Raw genomic sequence first — 20,000 nt, forward strand, 5'->3', positions numbered from 1 at the left:
TGCTGAAAAAATTAAAAAGTTTAAAAACATGCGATGTGTCCTCACAATGACTTAACAAATTACAATATGATTGGGGCTTAAAAGGCAAAAGGTCAAGTAGACATTAACTAAATATGGTAATTTCTACGTGTTTTGTGAATACATACAAATAAGGAATAAGAGATATCCGTAACCAGAAAAGATATGGATAAATTATGAATAACTCATGAACCACAATATAACAATATGTTGGATAATACATGAGACATACAATGATAGGTGATGCTGGGGAAGGAGGGCAGGATAACAAATAAAACCACTTAAATCATAGACACTCTGTAACTGACACTGACCCGAAATTTTCCATTATGGCCAACTTAGACAAATGATCACGTGACATATATACTCATTTGCATACCATGCTATCTAAATATAGAAACAAAATTCAAGATGATATATATGTGGAATGGACACATGTTGTGTACAAACATATATTACATAAATAATCATGTGATGTCATTATTATAACAACAACAAATGAAACAGGAATAATTATGATACACATGAATAACGTTTGTAGTAAAACTAGAAAGTTGAAAATTTTGTATCTATGTCAGAAAGCACAACTTAGCATTTTTTACGTTGTCATTGTTTGACATCATCTGCTCCATCACGTGTTGGGGAATTAAATTTAGCCTGTCGCTTGAAATTTCTATCTCAAAGCAATGTCGCTTATTTTTACGTCATAAAAAACACAAGCTCCACTTGGAACAACTTTGGTTACAAATGCATGCCCTTTACCGTCAATTTTAACAAGCGTCAACTTCAAAGGATGCCATATTGTTTTGTTTACATGGCGCATGAATACATGTGATTGACCTATATGATTTGCATAATTATCAACCTGTGCTACAAGTTCATATCGTTTTTCCGACCCCGTGTATGAACCCGGAAATAGTATTACTGTGTGATAAATGCATATTTACACCATGAAATTTTTCAGCAACACTACTGTTTTTCTTATATTCCATCCTATAATTGGATCCTTATACTCCCATTAAAGTCCAAGGCAGTAATAACATGATAAAACTAAACCCCAAAACTTACCTATAGATTTTCATAAAATTGATACATTTTCTGTATTTATGATCGATTCACATTGTGGAAAACCCTATTAATGCATAGATTTTTTCTCTCTCAGGATATTTTGTTTTCAATGGGTGGCCTTCATGTCACAAATTATTAGCCTTAGCTTTGTAGACAAGTAGAATGTAATTGTATATATATTTTTGAAATCCCACTGTGCTGGACTCCCACTTGGGCTCCAAGGGTCAATATGTGAATAAAATTAAATCCATCTATCTATGAAAACTGGAATATTCTAGCCTAGAGCCCAACTTCATTTGTGAGACTCATTAATGTGAAAGTTGGTAAACACACTGCAAACAGAGAGCTGAGGCATTTGGATGAATGATGAACTGTGAGTCATTTACATTTTCTGATTTTACTTCATTTCAATGATCTTGCCTTTTCAGATTAATAAGTAATGCATAATTTTTATGAACGTTCAATGAGGAACTGTCATCAGCTATCATCTCCTTAGGATGTCACAGAAAAAGTTGGTCCCGTCTCGGAACACCCTCGGGCGTTATATATTTAGAAAACAATAAAAAAATTGTAAACAAACCACTGTCATACATGTGTATAATGTGCCTGAAACATGTTGTTGTGTACCAGGATGTAGTAATAAAGGTTGTTATGTGTTTCCATTGAATTCTTCAGATGGAAAGCCTGGATCCATGCTATTAAACAAAACAAAACACATTTCCAGAGATGAGAACCGACAACTTGTATGGTCATTTGTAGAGCACATTTTAAAGCAGATGACTATGTATACAAATATGTGAAGGAAACTCAACCTGGTATCTATCTCTTTGTCTTTTTGGTTTTAAACCAATGTAGATAATTATATACATAAACATATTTATAAGAATAAAAAAAACTTTTCGTTCTGAGTAAATATGATTAAATATGCACCATGTAATCACATAAAATAGTGCAGATGCTTACAAATGCATGTCAATTTACTCTCTGCTGACATATGATATCATGATTAGGATTTAATAAAGAAATAAGAAGGTGTGGCATACATCATGTTGCTTTTATTAATTATCTATTTATGCATTTGGAATGAGATTTCATCCTTTCATGCAATATATATTTTGTTATCTCACACTGTGAAATTCCTTCACTAAGGAATGAAATGGTTGAAGGTACCCACACAAATGACATGTGCATGTGAACATAACCCACCCCATCCCCTTTCATTCAATGTTCAGCCCTATGCTCTGGTATCATTAAAGCGTCATAATTTGTTGCTATAATGAATACAAAACATTTTAAAGTGTGTGTTTTCTTCGAGATCTATCTGAATGATGATTGTTGATAAGCCATCCCTGCCATGATTATCAATGTTTGTGTGCTGGGCCACATTTTAATGTGGCAACCTCTATTTGATGCAAGATAACTGACTCCAGTTCCCCATTTGTTTGTCATCACCACTTCTGAAAGTGGTACTGGTAGTGGCTGTCCTACTAGCTCTGGCTATTTAGTTAACCTCTGGATTAGTACTGCACAGCTAGTCTTTAATGATCTGAACTATGACCACAAAAAGTGGGAAAATCACCAGACAGAGGGTTAACCCTTTTGCAGGAGAGTCAAGTGCACTAGCAATTGAATTAAATGGTTGACCAACTAGACAGAGCAAGTAGGCAGAATATGTTTTTTTTAAAAACAATTCAATGATGATAATTTATTGACAACCAAAGGTTGAAAGTACGTAGAGTCAGACCTAAATAAGAATATTCTTGTGTAATAAAAATACATTAAATAGAGGAATAAAAATCAGTATATGCACCCAGGGGTGCATGAGCCGAGTTGCATGGGATGCATTGTAAAGCCAGGAATGATGTGGCATATTTATAATTGTGAAGAACTAATTTCAGTTTTAAACTTTTCAAGTTACTGTCCAGAAACCATATTTGTCTGAAGTTTTCAATCTATATTCGGTCACTGTGACTTTGACCTTTGTTCTCCAAAATCAATAGGGGCCTTGCTTTGCTGGTATCCAACAATATATCCAAGTATCATTTGATTCGGATTTAAACTTTCTGAGTTATCATCCAGAAACCAAATATTTCTGAAATTTCATTCTATATTCGGTCACTGTGACCTTGACCTTTGACCTATTTTCTACAAAATCAATAGGGGTCTTCCTTACCTGGTACATAACAATATCTGTAAGTATCATTTGATTCGGATTTAAACTTTCTGAGTTATCATCCGGAAACCAAATATTTCTGAAATTTTCATTCTAAATTTGGTCAATGTGACCTTGACCTTTAACCTATTTTCTCCAAAATCAATAGGGGTTTTCCTTACCTGGTACCCAACAATATATCAAAGTTTCATTTGATTCGGATTTAAACTATCGGAGTTATCATCCGGAAACCAAATTTTTCTGAAATTTTCATTCTATTTTCAGTCACTGTGACCTTGACCTTTGACATTTTTTTTTCAAAATCAATAGGGGTCTTCCTTACCTGGTACCCAACAATATATCAAAGTTTCATTTGATTCGGATTTAAACTATCGGAGTTATCATCCGGAAACCAAATTTTTCTGAAATTTTCATTCTACTTTCGGTCACTGTGACCTTGACCTTTGACATTTTTTCTCCAAAATCAATAGGGGTCTTCCTTTCTTCCTTACCTGGTACCCAACAATATATCAAAGTTTCATTTGATTAGATGGTAAACTTTTCGAGTTATCATCCGGAAACCAATTGTTGACGCCCAACCGCCCGCCCACCCGCCCGCCCGCATCACCAAACCAATAGCCGAGTTCAACTTCGTTGCAACTCGGCTAAAAATTTGTAGAAATAAGAACATTAAGCAATGATAATGAATATCAAAAATCTAATCCCAAAATATATCTACCAATTCCACATATTCACAGAATTATTCACAGAACTTTATTTTCATACTAACACAGACTCGCAAATTAACATGAAAATAAATATCTTGTGAATGCATAGTGATTTCTAGTACATGTTTTGATTACAATGGCTCAATTCAGCATAGGCCCAGGTGAGCTTTAAAAAAGTCAGACATTTACATATAGGAGAATGAATTATATTAGAAAATAATTGATATTTATACATTACACACCCTCCATCCATGCATATGAAGGCTAGATAATTTTGACTGGTGCCAAACACATGGTCTTCTAAGCCAATTCCAAAGACCACTTTGGAGTCTTTTCCCAAATCCACAATCTTGAAAGTAAACAATGTGTGTGGCGTGTCCAGTGTTCCTATGCTTGTCTCCGAAAGATAGTGCGAGTCCTCTGAACGATTTGAAAATGCACAGGTGCTAAAAAATAAAAATAAAGCTTTTCATGACTTGGCAATCAGTTGTATTATCAAAGGATAGCTTTTTAAGTCTCAACAAGAGTACGTACGCAAACGGTACAACATACACATGCTGGACCTGAAAGCCCCATTTTATTGCACTCTGAATTGATATCAAACACATTCCAAATAGAAAAGCCTTAAAGTAGGTCAAGGCGCACCAAGTATGTATTGACGAAATGTCAGTGCAATATCTGTATCCATGATGAGAGAAAGTCCTGAAAACTATTTCACCTACTTTTAGTCCTAGAGAACATCACAGTGCACCAATTAAGTTGAAATGTGAACTGATTATGTGTTTCTCTGAGAAGGAGGTTGTGACAAAATTTCAGGGCAATACCTGTATTCATAACCAAAGAAAATCTGGAAAACTGTTCGACCTACTTTTACCCCTAAAGGAGGTCATGGTGCATCAATCCAGCTGAAATGCAAACTGAACTTATATTCCTCCAAGAGGAAGCTTGGGTCTAAATATCAGGGCAATATTTGTATCTGTGTAATGAAAACAAGGTTTTTCTACTAAGTGATATTACGATCTTGACTTTTCACCTTGAGAAACAATAAGCATCCTCCACTTGGCATGTACCAAGTTTGACGGTCCTAGCCCCAACAGTTCATTCTGTATCCTGCCTACAAGGCTTTCCTATTAAGTAGTACTATGAAATTGACTTTTGACTTTGAAGAACAAAAGGCATCCGCAACTAGGTAAGTGTACCAAGTTTGACAGTCTTAGTCCCAATAGTTCCGTCTGTATTCTGCCTAGAGGGTTTTCCTATTAACTGATATTACGACCTTTGACCTTGAAAAACAACAGTCATCTTCCTCTCATCATGGTGATCAAATGTACAAAGTTGTAAGATCCTGGGGCTTATGATTCATTCTGCATTTTGCCTACAAGGTCCATACAGACAGATGGACGGACAGACAGATGACGCCATATGATGGGATGTATAATGGTATGGTGTATAAAAATGATAACCTTCTTTAAAAGTATAGGACATACCTCATTAATCCATTTCTGTTAATCACCATGTTGAACAAGTAAGAGGTTGAAATCCATTTATTATCTACATTTAAGGACAACAAGAATTCCTACAAAATAATGGAAAATCTGATGAATATTCATAAGCAAGTTTACCTATCTTTCTTGCAGACACCAACCCAAAATTTTAAAACGTTGGTTCACAGTAAACTGTTTGTGACATCATACCTTTGGTGGGGCAGAGTAGTGCAAGATCTTCAATTTTGCAATAACGCTCGACAATATTGTCACAAATGGGTAGTAGTTCCTGGTTGTCAATGGATCTCCACTCAACATTGATTTATCAGTAGCCTACAAAGAATCAACAGTTAATGATATTTGTTTGTTAGATCTATAGTTTAAAATAAAATTTCATTGGTAAAAATTTGAAGATCCAATAACTTACTTTATACAAACACCTTTTTTAATAGATGAGTCTTTGTAAATTCCCATAACATTATGGGAAAGAATTTGGACAGTAGATGAGGTTTTGTAAATTCTTTTAATTGAAATTTAATAGGATTAAATTATTATTTATAAACAAGACATACTTTCTACCTTACTGTTTGCTTGTCTCTGTATAATTATTGTTTACCAGTCTCTGTATAAGTATTGTTTACCAGTAACTGGTTGTATAACAAGACATAATTATTAAAATCTTGTTGGGCAGTGTTTCTAATTATAGATGTTTTGGTCAGTAGGAGAGATAGAATTGACCAATGAGATAAGAGCAACCAGGGGCATTGATGCCTAGAGGGGGAGTCTGTAATTGTTTCATTTCATACTTAAGACGCTTGTGTTTGCAGCTACTCACCCTCCGTCCCCATCAGCATCCCTGGTTCGCTATGGGGCTACTTAATTCTAGGCGTTCATTCCAGGTGAATTCTACCCCCAAGTCTATGTTTGGTTTTGCTTATTATTACGGTATATACCAAAGTTTTTATCATCACATATGACTTATTGTACATAATAGGTAGTTTATTAATTATTAAATAGATTTTGACTAGTATGTAGTGTTTTCTTAGACTAACAGAAGTTTTATGCCAGCTGGGATCAGTCCCAGGAATACGTTATTGCTCCTGGGTTCAGCTCAGAGTACTCGTTCCCTTTCGATGCCTGCTGGGATCAGCCCCAGGCATGGTTCACTTTCTTTGATGCCTGCTGGGATCAGCCCCAGGCATGGTTCACTCGTTCTTTGATGCCTGCTGGGATCAGCCCCGGGCATGGTTCACTTGTTCTGTGATGCCTGCTGGGATCAGCCCCAGGCATGGTTCACCGTAGAAGCCTGCTGGGATCAGCCCCAGGCATACTACTGGGATCAGCCCAGAGTGCAGTCTGCGTATATTGACCCTAGGCAGGGTTGTTTACTTTTTTACTTGGGACAGTTTTGATGATAGGATCAAGCTAGGTATTGTCATTAATAATAGATTGTTAAGAAAGGAATGAGTAGCCCCCAAATTATTAGTTATCGTAGTTGTAGTATGTGTATATGTACAACATTATATGGAAGCACTGTTTATATGTAGTGATGTTTGGGTTTGTAAAGACCCAATAAAATTTTAAACTGTACTCTTCTGGTTGATTGTTTATAAACATTATGTGAAAAAATTTGGATGGCAGAAAATGATGTCCCAACAAACAAAAATATTCCCAAAAATTGCCAAATATCATTAATACAATCAATGATAAGAAAGTGCCATAGAGGAGAGAGGAAAAAGGATATGATTTAATCAAAATCAAGTAGAACTAGTTCATCTTAAATGAACTGATATACTCCTGAGGAGAGCACAATTGAATTGGGACGGAAACCAAGGTCGTGGATGGTGGAAAATATGAAATGGGACCGAGACCAAGGTCGTGGATGGTGGAATATATGTTACGCTTTTTTGACAGTTAAATACTGTGAATTTAAATGAAAAGGGAAATAAAAACTCTGAGACAATACTCTTTTATTTCTTATATACCTTGTACAACAAGTTCTAATTGGATATCAAGTCGAATGTAAATTTCTGTACACCCTGCTGAAACTGAATGTAAATAAAGTTAAGTGATGGCACCATCCCTGGCTACCTATACACCCTCTGATTTTAATACTTGAGGAGCAGAGCCATGGATGCTTAAAAAACAATGCACGTGTTTACTGAAAACTTACAACTAAAATAAATTGAGTTCAACTTGCTTGTACCAGAACCTGTTGAAGATTCCTGTACCTACCATTATTTGACTATGTTGATATATTTGATCCACATACATGTAGAATATCTAAAACTCAACTATGAAGAATCTTACATCTACTCCATTGATAGTGGAATAAAAGGAGCAGTTAGCGCCAGCCATGTATTCTGAGTCCCATTCTCCTTGTATTCCAAAACCGTATCTGTCTCCGACCTTTTTAAATTCAAAACTGAAAATAGAAATAGTTGAAGTTTTAAACATGAGAATTCATTGTCAGAACCATTAGTTTGAAACCTGTTGATCTAATTCAGTAAGCAGTTTGATATGACATACACTTGGACTTCTCCTCCCTTGTCAATACTGGAGTCCATTGGATTTCTGATGATGAAGGACTGTTCATGAAGACAACCCAGTATAACACCATTTTTGTCTAATCCACCCTCCTCCTTTTCCTTATTTAGATCTTCTTGCAACTCTACCAATTCCACTTCAAAGTAAGGATATGACTTGGAAAAAGGTTGTCTTGAGAAGTAGCAACCAGCCTTGTCTGATTCCCGGAGTGCAATTTTATTTCTAAAACAAAAAAGCATGTCATAAGGAAGGGCACTACAAAATGGAGCCCCGCCCCCTGGAAGTCAATATCATTGTATTCAATCACTGAATTCAAATTCTACAGATCCTACGGATATCCATAAGCTACAATTTCTGAAAACTACAATATCTACATTAGGCTTTTACTAGTATTCTAATGACAAGATATTGTTGAATTTACACATAGGAATCCAATGTCAACAATTATATCAATGTAAGCAGTCAACATTGTAATGAGTCAAACAAGAGGTCCATGGGTCTTAAAGCTGACATGAATTCTTAAATATAGTAGAATTCTCAGTATCCGCCATACTAGATGAATATTTCATTGTTACATGTATCAGGATTTGCATAGTATATGTATATTTCCAATAGTTACGTAATGTATAGAGTATCAAAAACAAATGAAAGCACATTTTAAAACACCATGCAGTGCTCAAAATTACAATAAAAATATCATACATCAGTATAGCATTCTTAAAGTTTTGGATAAAAAATTTAAAATTACTTTTCTTTACATGCATGTACGTATAGTTGCAGTAAACATGTCAAAATTATACAATAAACACAGAGAAATATTTTTTCTCTCCCTCATATGTTCAATAAATGAATATGTACAAGCAAAGTAACCATAAATGATTATGAGAAAACAAATCTTGAAAGCTGCACTATATTTTCATTTATATATTCCCTTTTATATATCCTTTTGTGTAATCAACTGTCTATTTTGGATTGTGCATGTAATACCCATATTTTCACCCAGATGTATATTTCCGATCATTATTCCTTTATATATATATATATATATATATATATATATATATATATATAAGCATGACTCTACTTAACCTATTGTTCGAAAGTCTAAAGTTTTTGAAAAATAGGTCAAAGTCTAAGGTTACTAAGTCAAAAGTTTTGATTTCATATCAAAGGCCTGGTCATGAGGCATCTAAATATGAAATATCAAATCCCTATCCCCTTGGTTCAAAAGATATAGCCAAGGTTAATATTTTTGAAAAGTAGGTCAAAGTCCAAGATCAACAGTTCTGGTAACAAAAGAATTGTCTTCTAATGAGGCATCTATATTTGAAACATCAAAGCCCTATCACTCTTGGTTCAAAAGATATAAACAAGCTTAAAGGGAAAGGCAACCCAAAAGATTTTTACATGATAAATGATAGGATTAATCATATGATGTGATAAAGATTTGTCATACAATTTTGTTGATATATGGCCTAGATATGCTTCAGTACTAATTTGAAAACGTCAAAAATTGAAATTCCAGCGATCTATAGAGGCTGCCATGATGTGTACCTCTTTTGTATTCAAGACCACAAAAATCAATAATTTTGACGTCACACCGTCTGTTCCGGTTTTGATAAGATTCTAAGATCATCCACAGGTGCTTGGGTTCAGCCCCCCCTCCGATGAGTTGATTTAATTATTTTTTCTTGAAAATATTTCTAATGCATGTCAACAACGTCTTGCATACCCATAAAGTCCAAAATGAGTCCTTTAAAAAAAAATAATACCCTCACTGGTTATCATGACAGAACTTATTAATTATAATAACCAGTGGCCTAGGGTATTTTTTTTTAAAAAGGGCTTATTTTGAATTACTTTGGACTTTATGGGTATGCAAGACGTTGTTGACATGCATTAGAAATATTTTCAACAAAAAATTCATTAAATCAACTCATGTAGCTTATTCGGGGGGGGGCTGGGGCGCTGAACCCAAGCACCTGCGAGATCATCAAATATGTGCATGTGGTAGATCTTTAGAATAAATAGGTTGATGCCTTCCTGGCAAGCAGCTAATTACACTAATGCAAAGCGGATATGTGAAAAAAGGTTATTTTTCGAAATTCCTGACTCAACCAAATCATTTAAAAAGAAAAGACTACGTCAACTGTGGATCCATCATTTGCGTAATGACAAGTTGAGGTTCGAGACATTTGTATGAAGAATGTGTACCGTCTGCCTGGTCTGCGACTTGACTGAACGTCTTCTTTTCTCAATTTCTTCTTGCGAAAGAACGGGTTTAAATCTATACGGCTCCAAACTTAACTTTTCGTGACCTGTCATGTTTACAGTGCTGCTGATGAAATAAACCGGAATAGACGGTGTGACGTCATAAATTAAACTCCAATGGCCACTCTCTTAGCAGCGGGTAATTTAGAATATATGATAGATTAATATTGATTTAATTGTTAAGCAAGGATTTTTGTAGTTAAAGACTGTCAATTACGACATCAGTAAGTGATACTTTATTCATAAAAGCAACTATGTGGTTAGGGTTGCCTTTCCCTTTAAAGTTTTTGAACAGTAGGTCAAAGTTCAACGCAAAGGTCAAATATCTTCTACCAAAACAAAGGTCTCTTTTTGATCTTTGCTTACTCCATTCTATCAGAATGGAATTGGCAAATGATTTCTCTGTGTACTTGTTTTTTTAAGTGTTATTGACATGAGAAGTGCAAATAATTGCATTTGCAAGAAAAGCTTTTTCTGCATTTTTGTCTGAATTATCTAAACTTTTGGAATGTTTTACTAATATACGATAAGTATTTTGGAATTTTGAGCATTGTATGATGTTTTAAAATATGATTTCATTTGTTTCTAATTCCCTATACATTACTATCTGAGATGTGGACGGGTCGAGTCCAGGTAGAAAATCACTCAGGTATTATAATCACATTTGGGGAATATATGGGTAGAGTAAAATAGGCTATCTAAAAGAAATGTGGTGGATAAGATGAGAAATGTGTATGTATTTCAGAATTCATGTTAGCTTTAATGGTTAAAGTCTCACAAAACCATTTCTAAAATTGAAAGCTGGATTGTGTCCATTTTATTTTTACTTGTTAGGTGTTTTTTTTTTCTTTCTTTGTTTCCTTGTTTTAAAAAAGTTCAAAAGTTTACAAAGGGATAGGCACAGATGGCAATAGGTTACATAAGAGACCTAAACAAGAGTTATCAGAAGACAGCATAGCTCACCAGGAAGCATGGCTCTACTTAACCTCTCCTAAAATTCAAAAGGCCCAACCTGGTCACTATGTCAAAAGTGTTGGTACCACATGAAAGGCCAAGTCATAAGGCATCTACATGTGAAATATCAAAGACCTATCCCTTTGGTTAAAAAAAATACAGCCAAGATTAAAGATTTTGAAAAGTAGGTCAAAGTCAAAGGTTAAGGTCACTAGGTCAATTAAAGAAAGCAGGTAAGCGAGCTCACATACCCCTTGCTCCAACATTGCTTGACAATGCCTCACATAATGAATGGTAATGTTATGCATTACTGCAAGAACAGGACAGACGGACTCAAAATTCTAAGTTCAATAGGAGCATAACTCCCAGAAAAACAAGAGGTACTGTGAGCAATGCTCACTAAGAATATCCCCCGCTTACCCCAATCTCCCAAAGGGTGTTGGTAATAGGAATAAACTACCTCTTTTCTGAGTGTAAAAAACAAATGGCATGACAAACCGAACCATATTGCGCATGACCTTTGACCTTTTGACCCAGTATACCAGTATGCAACAAGTTGTGGGGGTATAATTATTGAATCACAATTTTCTAAGAATATGCACATCTACACAGTGTGTCCTTATCAACTACAAAGTTTCACAAAATTCTGTTGAGTGGTCTCAGAGGAGTTGCACTAACAAGAACAGGACAGACGGGCTTGAAAATCTAAGTTCAAAAGGGGCATAACTCCCAGAAAAATTATTGAATCAGAATTTCCTGGGAATATGCACATCTACACAGTATTTCCTTATTAACTGCAAAGTTTCACAAAATTTTGTTGAGCGGTTTCAGAGGAGTTGCGCTGACAAAGAAAGGGACTGACGGACGAGTCAAAAACATTATACCCTTTGCAACTTTGTTGCGTGAGGTATAAATATTTTGTTGACAAAAGAAATGCCTGGTCATGAGGCAACTATACATGTATGTGAAATATCAAAGTCCTGTCCCCCTTATTTAAAAGATAAAGCCAATGTTAAAGTTTTTGAAAAATAGGTTAAAGTTCAAGGTCACTAGGTCAAGTGTCAAGTACCATATGAAAGGCCTTGTCATGAGGCATCTATATGAGAAATATCAAATCACTATCCACCTTGGTTCAAAAGAAATAGTCGTTGTTAAAGTCTTTTAAAAGTAGGTCAAAGTCCATGGTCAACAGATCAGAAGTCTTGGTTCCAAAAGAAATGCCCTATACCCTTTGGTTCAAATGATATAACAAAGGTTAAAGTTTTTGAAAAGTGGTTCAAAGTCGACAGTAAAGGTCACTAGGTCAAAGGTCTTGGTACAAAATGAAAGGCCTGGTCAAGAGGCATCTAAATGTGAAATATCAAGCCCTATCCATCTTTGTTGAAAAGATATAGCTACAGTTTAAGGTTATTCTTTAATGTGATACCGACACTTTGTCATGATTACAGCTTTCCGAACATTAGTTCCGGTGAGCTTAAAAAGGGCATTACTGGATAGTTGTCATGATTACAGCTCTCCGAACATTAGTTCCGGTGAGCTTAAAAAGGGCATTACTGGATAGTTGTCATGATTACAGCTCTCCGAACATTAGTTCCGGTGAGCTTAAAAAGGGCATTACTGGATAGTTGCTGCAACTAAGGGATTAACCTTCAATCTGAGGAAATTCAAAATCACCTATTCATAATTTACAGTAATTCATACTGTAAACCAGTATTTATTCATGTGCAAGAAATACCCAGGACATTCCCAAGCACCTGTCTCCTCACACACATTTCGTGCAACAAAGTTGTCATTTTGTTTATGCAGATGTTATATATATTAGTTCAAATATTTCCCATTGGTGATTTGCAAATAAATGTTGGTTTACAGCATCAGTCACTTAACAAAATTTGCAGCTTATTCAGCAGTTCTTGAAAACTGCAGCAGGGAACTTGAAAACATCTAATCATTTTCTCATAGAAATACATCCTTGAATAATGATAAATTACTGTAAAATTCCAGTCTCTATATCAAAAGTGTGGCATGACACTGATTTCTTGTCCATGAAGCAATCAGCACTGGCGAAGCCTGCCTTCATCCGTTGTTGGTTATGTTTCTCAATGGCAACAGTTGCTTTCTCCTTCAAATATAAATTCAAACATTCAGTGAGATAAAAAGGTTTTCCTATGAACTAAAACATTCACTTTCTCAATTCTTTTAAAACTTAAATGTCAATGTTGTTGTTTTCACTGAAATCACTAAATTCTGACTGCATGCTTTCTGATTCACAAACAAAACAGTTTGTGATAAAAGTACAACAAAAGTTCTAATTTATTACATGTATTTGCAACATTAGACTAGAAAACTGACAGTTCAGAATGGGCCCCACAATCAATATTTCAATATATAAAAAATTCAATGTCCCAAAACTCTGTAACAATAAAACCGACAGATCTGAAAATGAAAATGGTCTTCTTCCTAATCCAAGCATTATCTTTAAAGTTTATGTAAATCTCCTCAAGTAGTCTTATTAACATTAAAAAGTTCTAAGTCCCATAACTCCTAAACAAAGCTGAAAAATCTGAAAATCAAAGTGGGTCTTCCTCTGCCTAATCCAAGTACTGTGTATAAAATCTATGAAAATCTTCCCAAAGAAACATGTTTATCACAGATGGATGGACAGACAGGATGGTTATACTATAGGGCACCCACCATAAGGCAGGGCTCTTAAAGGGGCTGATTCACCATATGGCAGGGCTCTTAAAGGGGCTGATTCACCATATGGCAGGGCTCTTAAAGGGGCTGATTCACCAGGGGCTGATTCACCACATCACAGGGCTCTTAAAGGGGCTGATTCACCATATGGCAGGGCTCTTTAAGGGACTGATTCACGATTTCCCCCCAAATTTTTCTCTCCACTTTTAATGATCAAAATCTACTGTCTAATGTGTTTGAATGGTTTCATAAAAATATTAAGGTTACACATTTGTAAACAAAGATTGCGGTATGTTTTCATAAGAAATGGATTGATTTAAGTTTATTATATCTATCACATTTCAAGTATTCTTTAGGTAAAATGTGTCATCTAAAAGTTAAGATTTGTGATTGTGCAAAATTAATTAAGAAATTGCTTTAAATTACAAAATTAACATTTCACTGGTTTGTTTGTAAACTTAAAAAAGACTCAAGTCTTTGTTTACATAACATAGAATTAAGGCAAAAATATTACTGATATCCTTGCATTCAGAAGGTCAAAACTTTGGCAGTCAACATTAAATGAGTTATATTTGTAATGTTTAACATCAAAAATGAAAAAAAAAAAAATTCAAAAAATGTGAACCAGTCCCTTTAACATTCCAACATAATAAATTAAGTAATTAATTAAAGTAACCTATTTTGAAGAAATGAACTCTTTCAGGAGGTACTCTACAACGTCATAATGGCTGACTTTCTTTTAAAACATGGATGAAAATATAAATATCAGCAATATTTGCCTATTCATTTCACAATTCATCGCCTAGCTGAGGAGCTCAGTAGGTTAGCACATCGACTTTTGAACTGTAGATCGCGGGTTCGAGTCCAGCAGGGGTTTCAAATTTTTTTCAGATTGCTTTCCACTAAAACTGCATTTTTTGAATAAATAAAGTAAATTTGAAAGTTTTCAATTTCAAAATATTGTTGTACATATCCTCCACTTTTCATCCATATTAAATTTCTCTGGTGTAGCATACCTCCTTAAGAATGATGTCCGGACCGATGAAATGCAATCGACCATGTCGAAACAGAAAATTAATTATTTAATATTTCATTATATATTTTACATTTGTCTAAATATTGATTTGAATAAAAATCATTCCCAAAATATACCCTACAAAAAAAAACACACACAGCTAAACTGGGGAACAGGATGTTTTGCCCCAAAAGACATTTCACCCCAAGATGATTCAACCCTGAATGAAATCACTTGTATCTAATAAAATAATAAATACAAAATACATCTTTGTACGTTTATTGTGTTTTTGAGATATGTTTATCCTACAAAATATCTTAAGACTTTCATTCAATCATAACTTATCTAATAATTGGAAGGCCTCTATTGTGTTTCATCACTGTAAATTATCAGGTTAAATATATTACAAGTTTAATTCTTATTTTGTTTTGGTCATTTCAACTTTCAATCAATTATTACATCAGTTTCAATTCTTATACATATAGGTTATAACCCTTATTCACCATTTCATGGCTTCGTGGTAATTGCTGAAACATCCTGGGTGCTGACTCAAACAATGCAGCATGTATATCTTAGTTATCAAGATAAAAACAATCTATTATGACAAAGGTTGAACACAAAATCTATTTACAACCAAAAAATATGTTTGAATTAATGAGAATAAAGGAAAATATCATTTACACTGGGATGTTTCACCCTGAAAACGGGGCAAATCATCCAAGGGCAGAATGTCTCGGGGTGAATCCTCTTGGAGGGTGAAATGTCCCGTAATCCTAAAATGCAACTAATGGCAGTAGAGGATTAAGAAACTAAAAACCTATAGTGTTGTTTAAATGTTATCAACTGGAACATCTCTATAGCAGAGTGTACAAACTTCCTTCAAATTATAACAAGAGGCCATGGGCCACATCGCTCACCTGAGTCACCTTGGCTCATATTTAAAAAAATTTTCTATATATTTGCATGTAAAACTTTGATCCCTATTGTGGTCCCAACCCACTCACGGGGGCCATGATTTTTACAAACTTGAATCTGCACTATGTCAGGAAGCTTTCATGCAAATGTAAACTTCTTTGGCCCATCGGTTCTTAAGGAGAAAATTTTCAAAGATTTTTTTCTATTTATTAGTTATGTAAAACTTTGATCCCCTATTGTGGCCCCATCCTAGTTCCAGGTGTCATGAGTTTAACAAACTTGAATGTGCACTATGTCAGGAAGCTTTCATGTAAATATCAGCTTTTCTGGCTCAGTGGTTCTTGAGAAGAATATTTTTTAAAGATTTTCTCTATATATTTGTATGTAAAACTTTGACCCCCCTATTGTGGCCCCATCCTACCCTCAGGGGCCATGATTTTAACAAACTTGAATGTGCACTATGTCAGGAAGCTTTCATGTAAATATCAGCTTTTCTGGCTCAGTGGTTCTTAAGAAGAAGATTTTTAAAGATTTTCCCTATATATTTGTATTTTAAACTTTGATCCCCTATTGTGGCCTCATCCTACCCCCAGTTGCCATGATTTTAACAAACTTGAAAGTGCACTATGTCAGGAAGCTTTCATGTAAATTTCAGCTCTTCTGGCCCAGTGGTTCTTGAGAAAAAGATTTTTAAATGACTCCACCCTATTTTTGTGTTTTTGAGATTATCTCCCCTATAAACGGGGCATGGCCCTTCATTTGAACAAACTTGAAAGCCCTTCACCAAGGGATGCTTTTGACCAAGTTTGTTATAATTGGCCCAGTGTTTCTGGAGAAGAAGTCAAAAATGTAAAAAGTTTACAGACAGATGACGGACAACAGGCGATCAGAAAAGCTCACTTGAGCTTTCAGCTCAGGTGAGCAAAAAATATCAAACTCATTTGCAAGTCATTTGATATGGAATTAATAATGTTTTTAGGTATCAAAAATGATTCTCAAGACAACCGAGTACCTTTCATTCATTTCAACAGACGGGTATATGACATTCAGAGAACATTATGCCCCAGGTGGCAAATTCTCACAGGGAGTTATTGTGGTGTAATGGATTTTAAACATGTTTTTATTTCAGCTACAAAATTTGCTAAAATTAAAAAATAAATCATTTTAAATATATTTGCAAGAGTTTTCACGAGTTACCTGTAGTTCAAACCCTGAAAGGCTCTATAGACTATGAAAATCTTTACTGTAATAACATAAACACTACTTCAATTTTCAAAATAAATAATACTATATTATATCACTATTAGTGTCCTTGATCTTGGAACTTTAGGGTAAATTTAATCATTTAGGTATGATATGCATGTATTCAGTTTCATTCTACCTAAGTTAAATGATAGTTGTGTCATTTCATATTTGATAATAACCACAGGCAATTATATCGCTTGGGTTCAAATTTACTTATCATATAAAGAGTAGAACTCTATAATAGTAAACAAGCGATATAAGTGCCTGTGATAACAGAAACACTAAGGGTCATTCACTAAATAATGACGAAGTTCTGATAGTATTAGCATATTATCCTAAATTGAACACCTGCCTACCAACAACCCCAATCCATTCTTCATTCCTATATCAACTGAAGTATCAAGTTTAATAATTATATTAGTATGTTAGAAAAGACAGGCAGGATTTCTATACCGTCAACGACATCCTCGTGATCGTATTCTTGACATGCAAAGAAACATCCTTTGGAACAGCTGACGCATCAAAAGGAATGATGACTTGCACTGGGTTACTCCTGGCTAGTACATCAAACAATGGCTGTCAAGAAAATCAGTTTTCAATTACTTCAAGTTCATATAAATGATACTTTTTCTGGGACAGTCATTTTGATCTTAAGGCATTCAAATAATTTGTTCTCTGCATATTGAGGAAAATAAATGTAAATCACTTCTGTTTACATACCAATTCTGTTTACATACCACTTCCATTTACAATCATACATACCAATTTTGTTTCCATACCACTTCCATTTACAATCATACATACCAATTCTGTTTCCATACCACTTCCATTTACAATCATACATACCAATTCTGTTTCCATACCACTTCCATTTACAATCATACATACCAATTCTGTTTCCATACCACTTCCATTTACAATCATACATACCAATTCTGTTTCCATACCATTTCCATTTACAAACATACATACCAATTCTGTTTCCATACCACTTCCATTTACAATCATACATACCAATTCTGTTTACATACCACTTCCATTTACAATCATACATACCAATTCTGTTTCCATACCACTTCCATTTACAATCATACATACCAATTCTGTTTAAATATCACTTCTGTTTACAAATCACTTTCAATTCTACTTATTTCATGTAATATCATTCAACAAGAGGCCCACAGGCCTCATCGTTCACATGAGTACTAGTTAAAAGTATCACTAATCCCAAGGGTTATGAAATCTAGAAAACATTTCCTGTTCTGAATATTTAATCTAATTTCTAATATTCAGCAACAGTATAAAACAAGAGGTACTGTGAGCAATGCTCACTAAGAATACCCCCCGCTTACCCCAATCTCCCAAAGGATGTTCCATGCGATGAAAAAAGCCGTTAAAGAATTTAAATGGAAACCATATTGCTACTTCGATGTCCAGTGTGCTTGACCTTTGACCTTTTGTCCCCAAAATCGATAGGGAACATCTTCATCCCATGGGTAGTCCATATGTATGATATGGTGACTGTAGGTGGAAAGGATAACGCTTTAGAGCCCGGAAACCATATTGCTACTTCAATGTCCAGTGTGCTTGACCTTTGACCCCAAAATCGATAGGGAACATCTTCATCCCATGGGTAGTCCATATATATGATATGGTGACGTTAGGTGGAAAGGATAATGCTTTAGAGCCCGGAAACCATTGCGTCTACAGACGGACGGACGGACAACCCGATTCCAGTATAACACCCCCCCCCCCCCCCCCCCCCCCCCACAACTTGTTGTGGGGGCTATAACAAGATGTTTTCTTTAAACTTAAATGCCCCTGAAAGTGCCTATACTGATGAAAGACTTTACTTAATATAATATTTATGTAACATCAACAAGATATGACTAATTGGACCCGTCGTAGATTCAAAAACCAGGGGTTGCAAAATTAATGATTTTGGTATATCCTTTTCTGCTTTTCTTCAATATGCATTTAGGTTTTATACTGTATCAGCAAACTGAAAGAAGTCTTTCAAATGATAAAGACAATAATCACTATCATTTTCACCCTGGAACCAAAACCCTTACTCCTGGGATTGTGAAATTTACAATTTGGTAAAGGACTACCTACTCCTTCTAAATATTTATTTAGCTTGCTTTTAGTATCAATTATAGCATAAAAAAAATATTATCTAAATCTTTCACACATATTCACTAAGCATATATACCTAGTTTGGCGTAGCCCTGGAGTCAGAACCTCTACCATGGAGATAATGAAATTTACAATTTTGGCAGAGGCCTTTTTGCTATACATCATAATGCATTTAGTTCTTACAGATGTGAGGTTATAAAGAAGATCTTTGAATATTGGTCAATGTTTGGCGGATTTTATCCTGCCACCAAGGCCCCAGGGGTGCAAAAGCCCTGAAATTTACAATTTATGTCACCCTTATCCCAAAGATGCATCATATTAAATTTGAGAAGAATTGGAATGGTAAAGGACTACCTGTTCTTTCTAAATATCCATTCAGTTTCAACTTAGTATCACAGCACTAAAGAAGATGTTTTTTAAATGTTTTACACATAAACACTATATACCAAGTTTGGTCCAGACCTTTACCCAGAGGATCATTAAATTTACAATGTTTGTAGAGGCCTTCCTGATCTACATCACAATGCATTTTGTTTTTCTCACTGATTTGTGGTTGTAGAGAAGATTTTTGAAAATTGGTGAATTTTTGGCAGTTTTTGCCCTGCCCCAAGGCTCCAAGGGTGTAGGAGTCCTGAAATTTACAATTTATGACCCCCTTATCCCAAAGATACGTGCATCATACCAAATTTGGAAAGAATTGGAATCAGGTGGTTATGAAGAAGAAGTTAAAAACGTTCAATTGCTAATGCATAACAGACAACGGTGGATGCTTA

At 34.9% G+C, this 20,000-nt stretch overlaps 1 protein-coding gene across 1 annotated transcript in view; it reads right to left on the bottom strand.

The window, feature by feature from the left end:
• The window catches only part of LOC125679294 (uncharacterized), a 280,879-nt gene that overhangs the window by 231,900 nt on the left and 28,979 nt on the right, over nt 1–20,000 (bottom strand). Inside the window, exons 7-13 of the mRNA XM_056154454.1 lie at nt 17,545–17,667; nt 13,211–13,341; nt 7,980–8,219; nt 7,761–7,875; nt 5,661–5,783; nt 5,454–5,542; nt 4,209–4,412 (exon numbers count right to left, since the gene is read on the bottom strand). Coding sequence (XP_056010429.1) covers nt 4,209–4,412; nt 5,454–5,542; nt 5,661–5,783; nt 7,761–7,875; nt 7,980–8,219; nt 13,211–13,341; nt 17,545–17,667 — 1,025 coding nt within the window. The remainder of the gene's footprint in view (nt 1–4,208; nt 4,413–5,453; nt 5,543–5,660; nt 5,784–7,760; nt 7,876–7,979; nt 8,220–13,210; nt 13,342–17,544; nt 17,668–20,000) is intronic.

Source organism: Ostrea edulis, chromosome 2 (assembly GCF_947568905.1).
Source record: "Ostrea edulis chromosome 2, xbOstEdul1.1, whole genome shotgun sequence".
NCBI classification, from domain to species: Eukaryota; Metazoa; Mollusca; class Bivalvia; order Ostreida; family Ostreidae; genus Ostrea; species Ostrea edulis.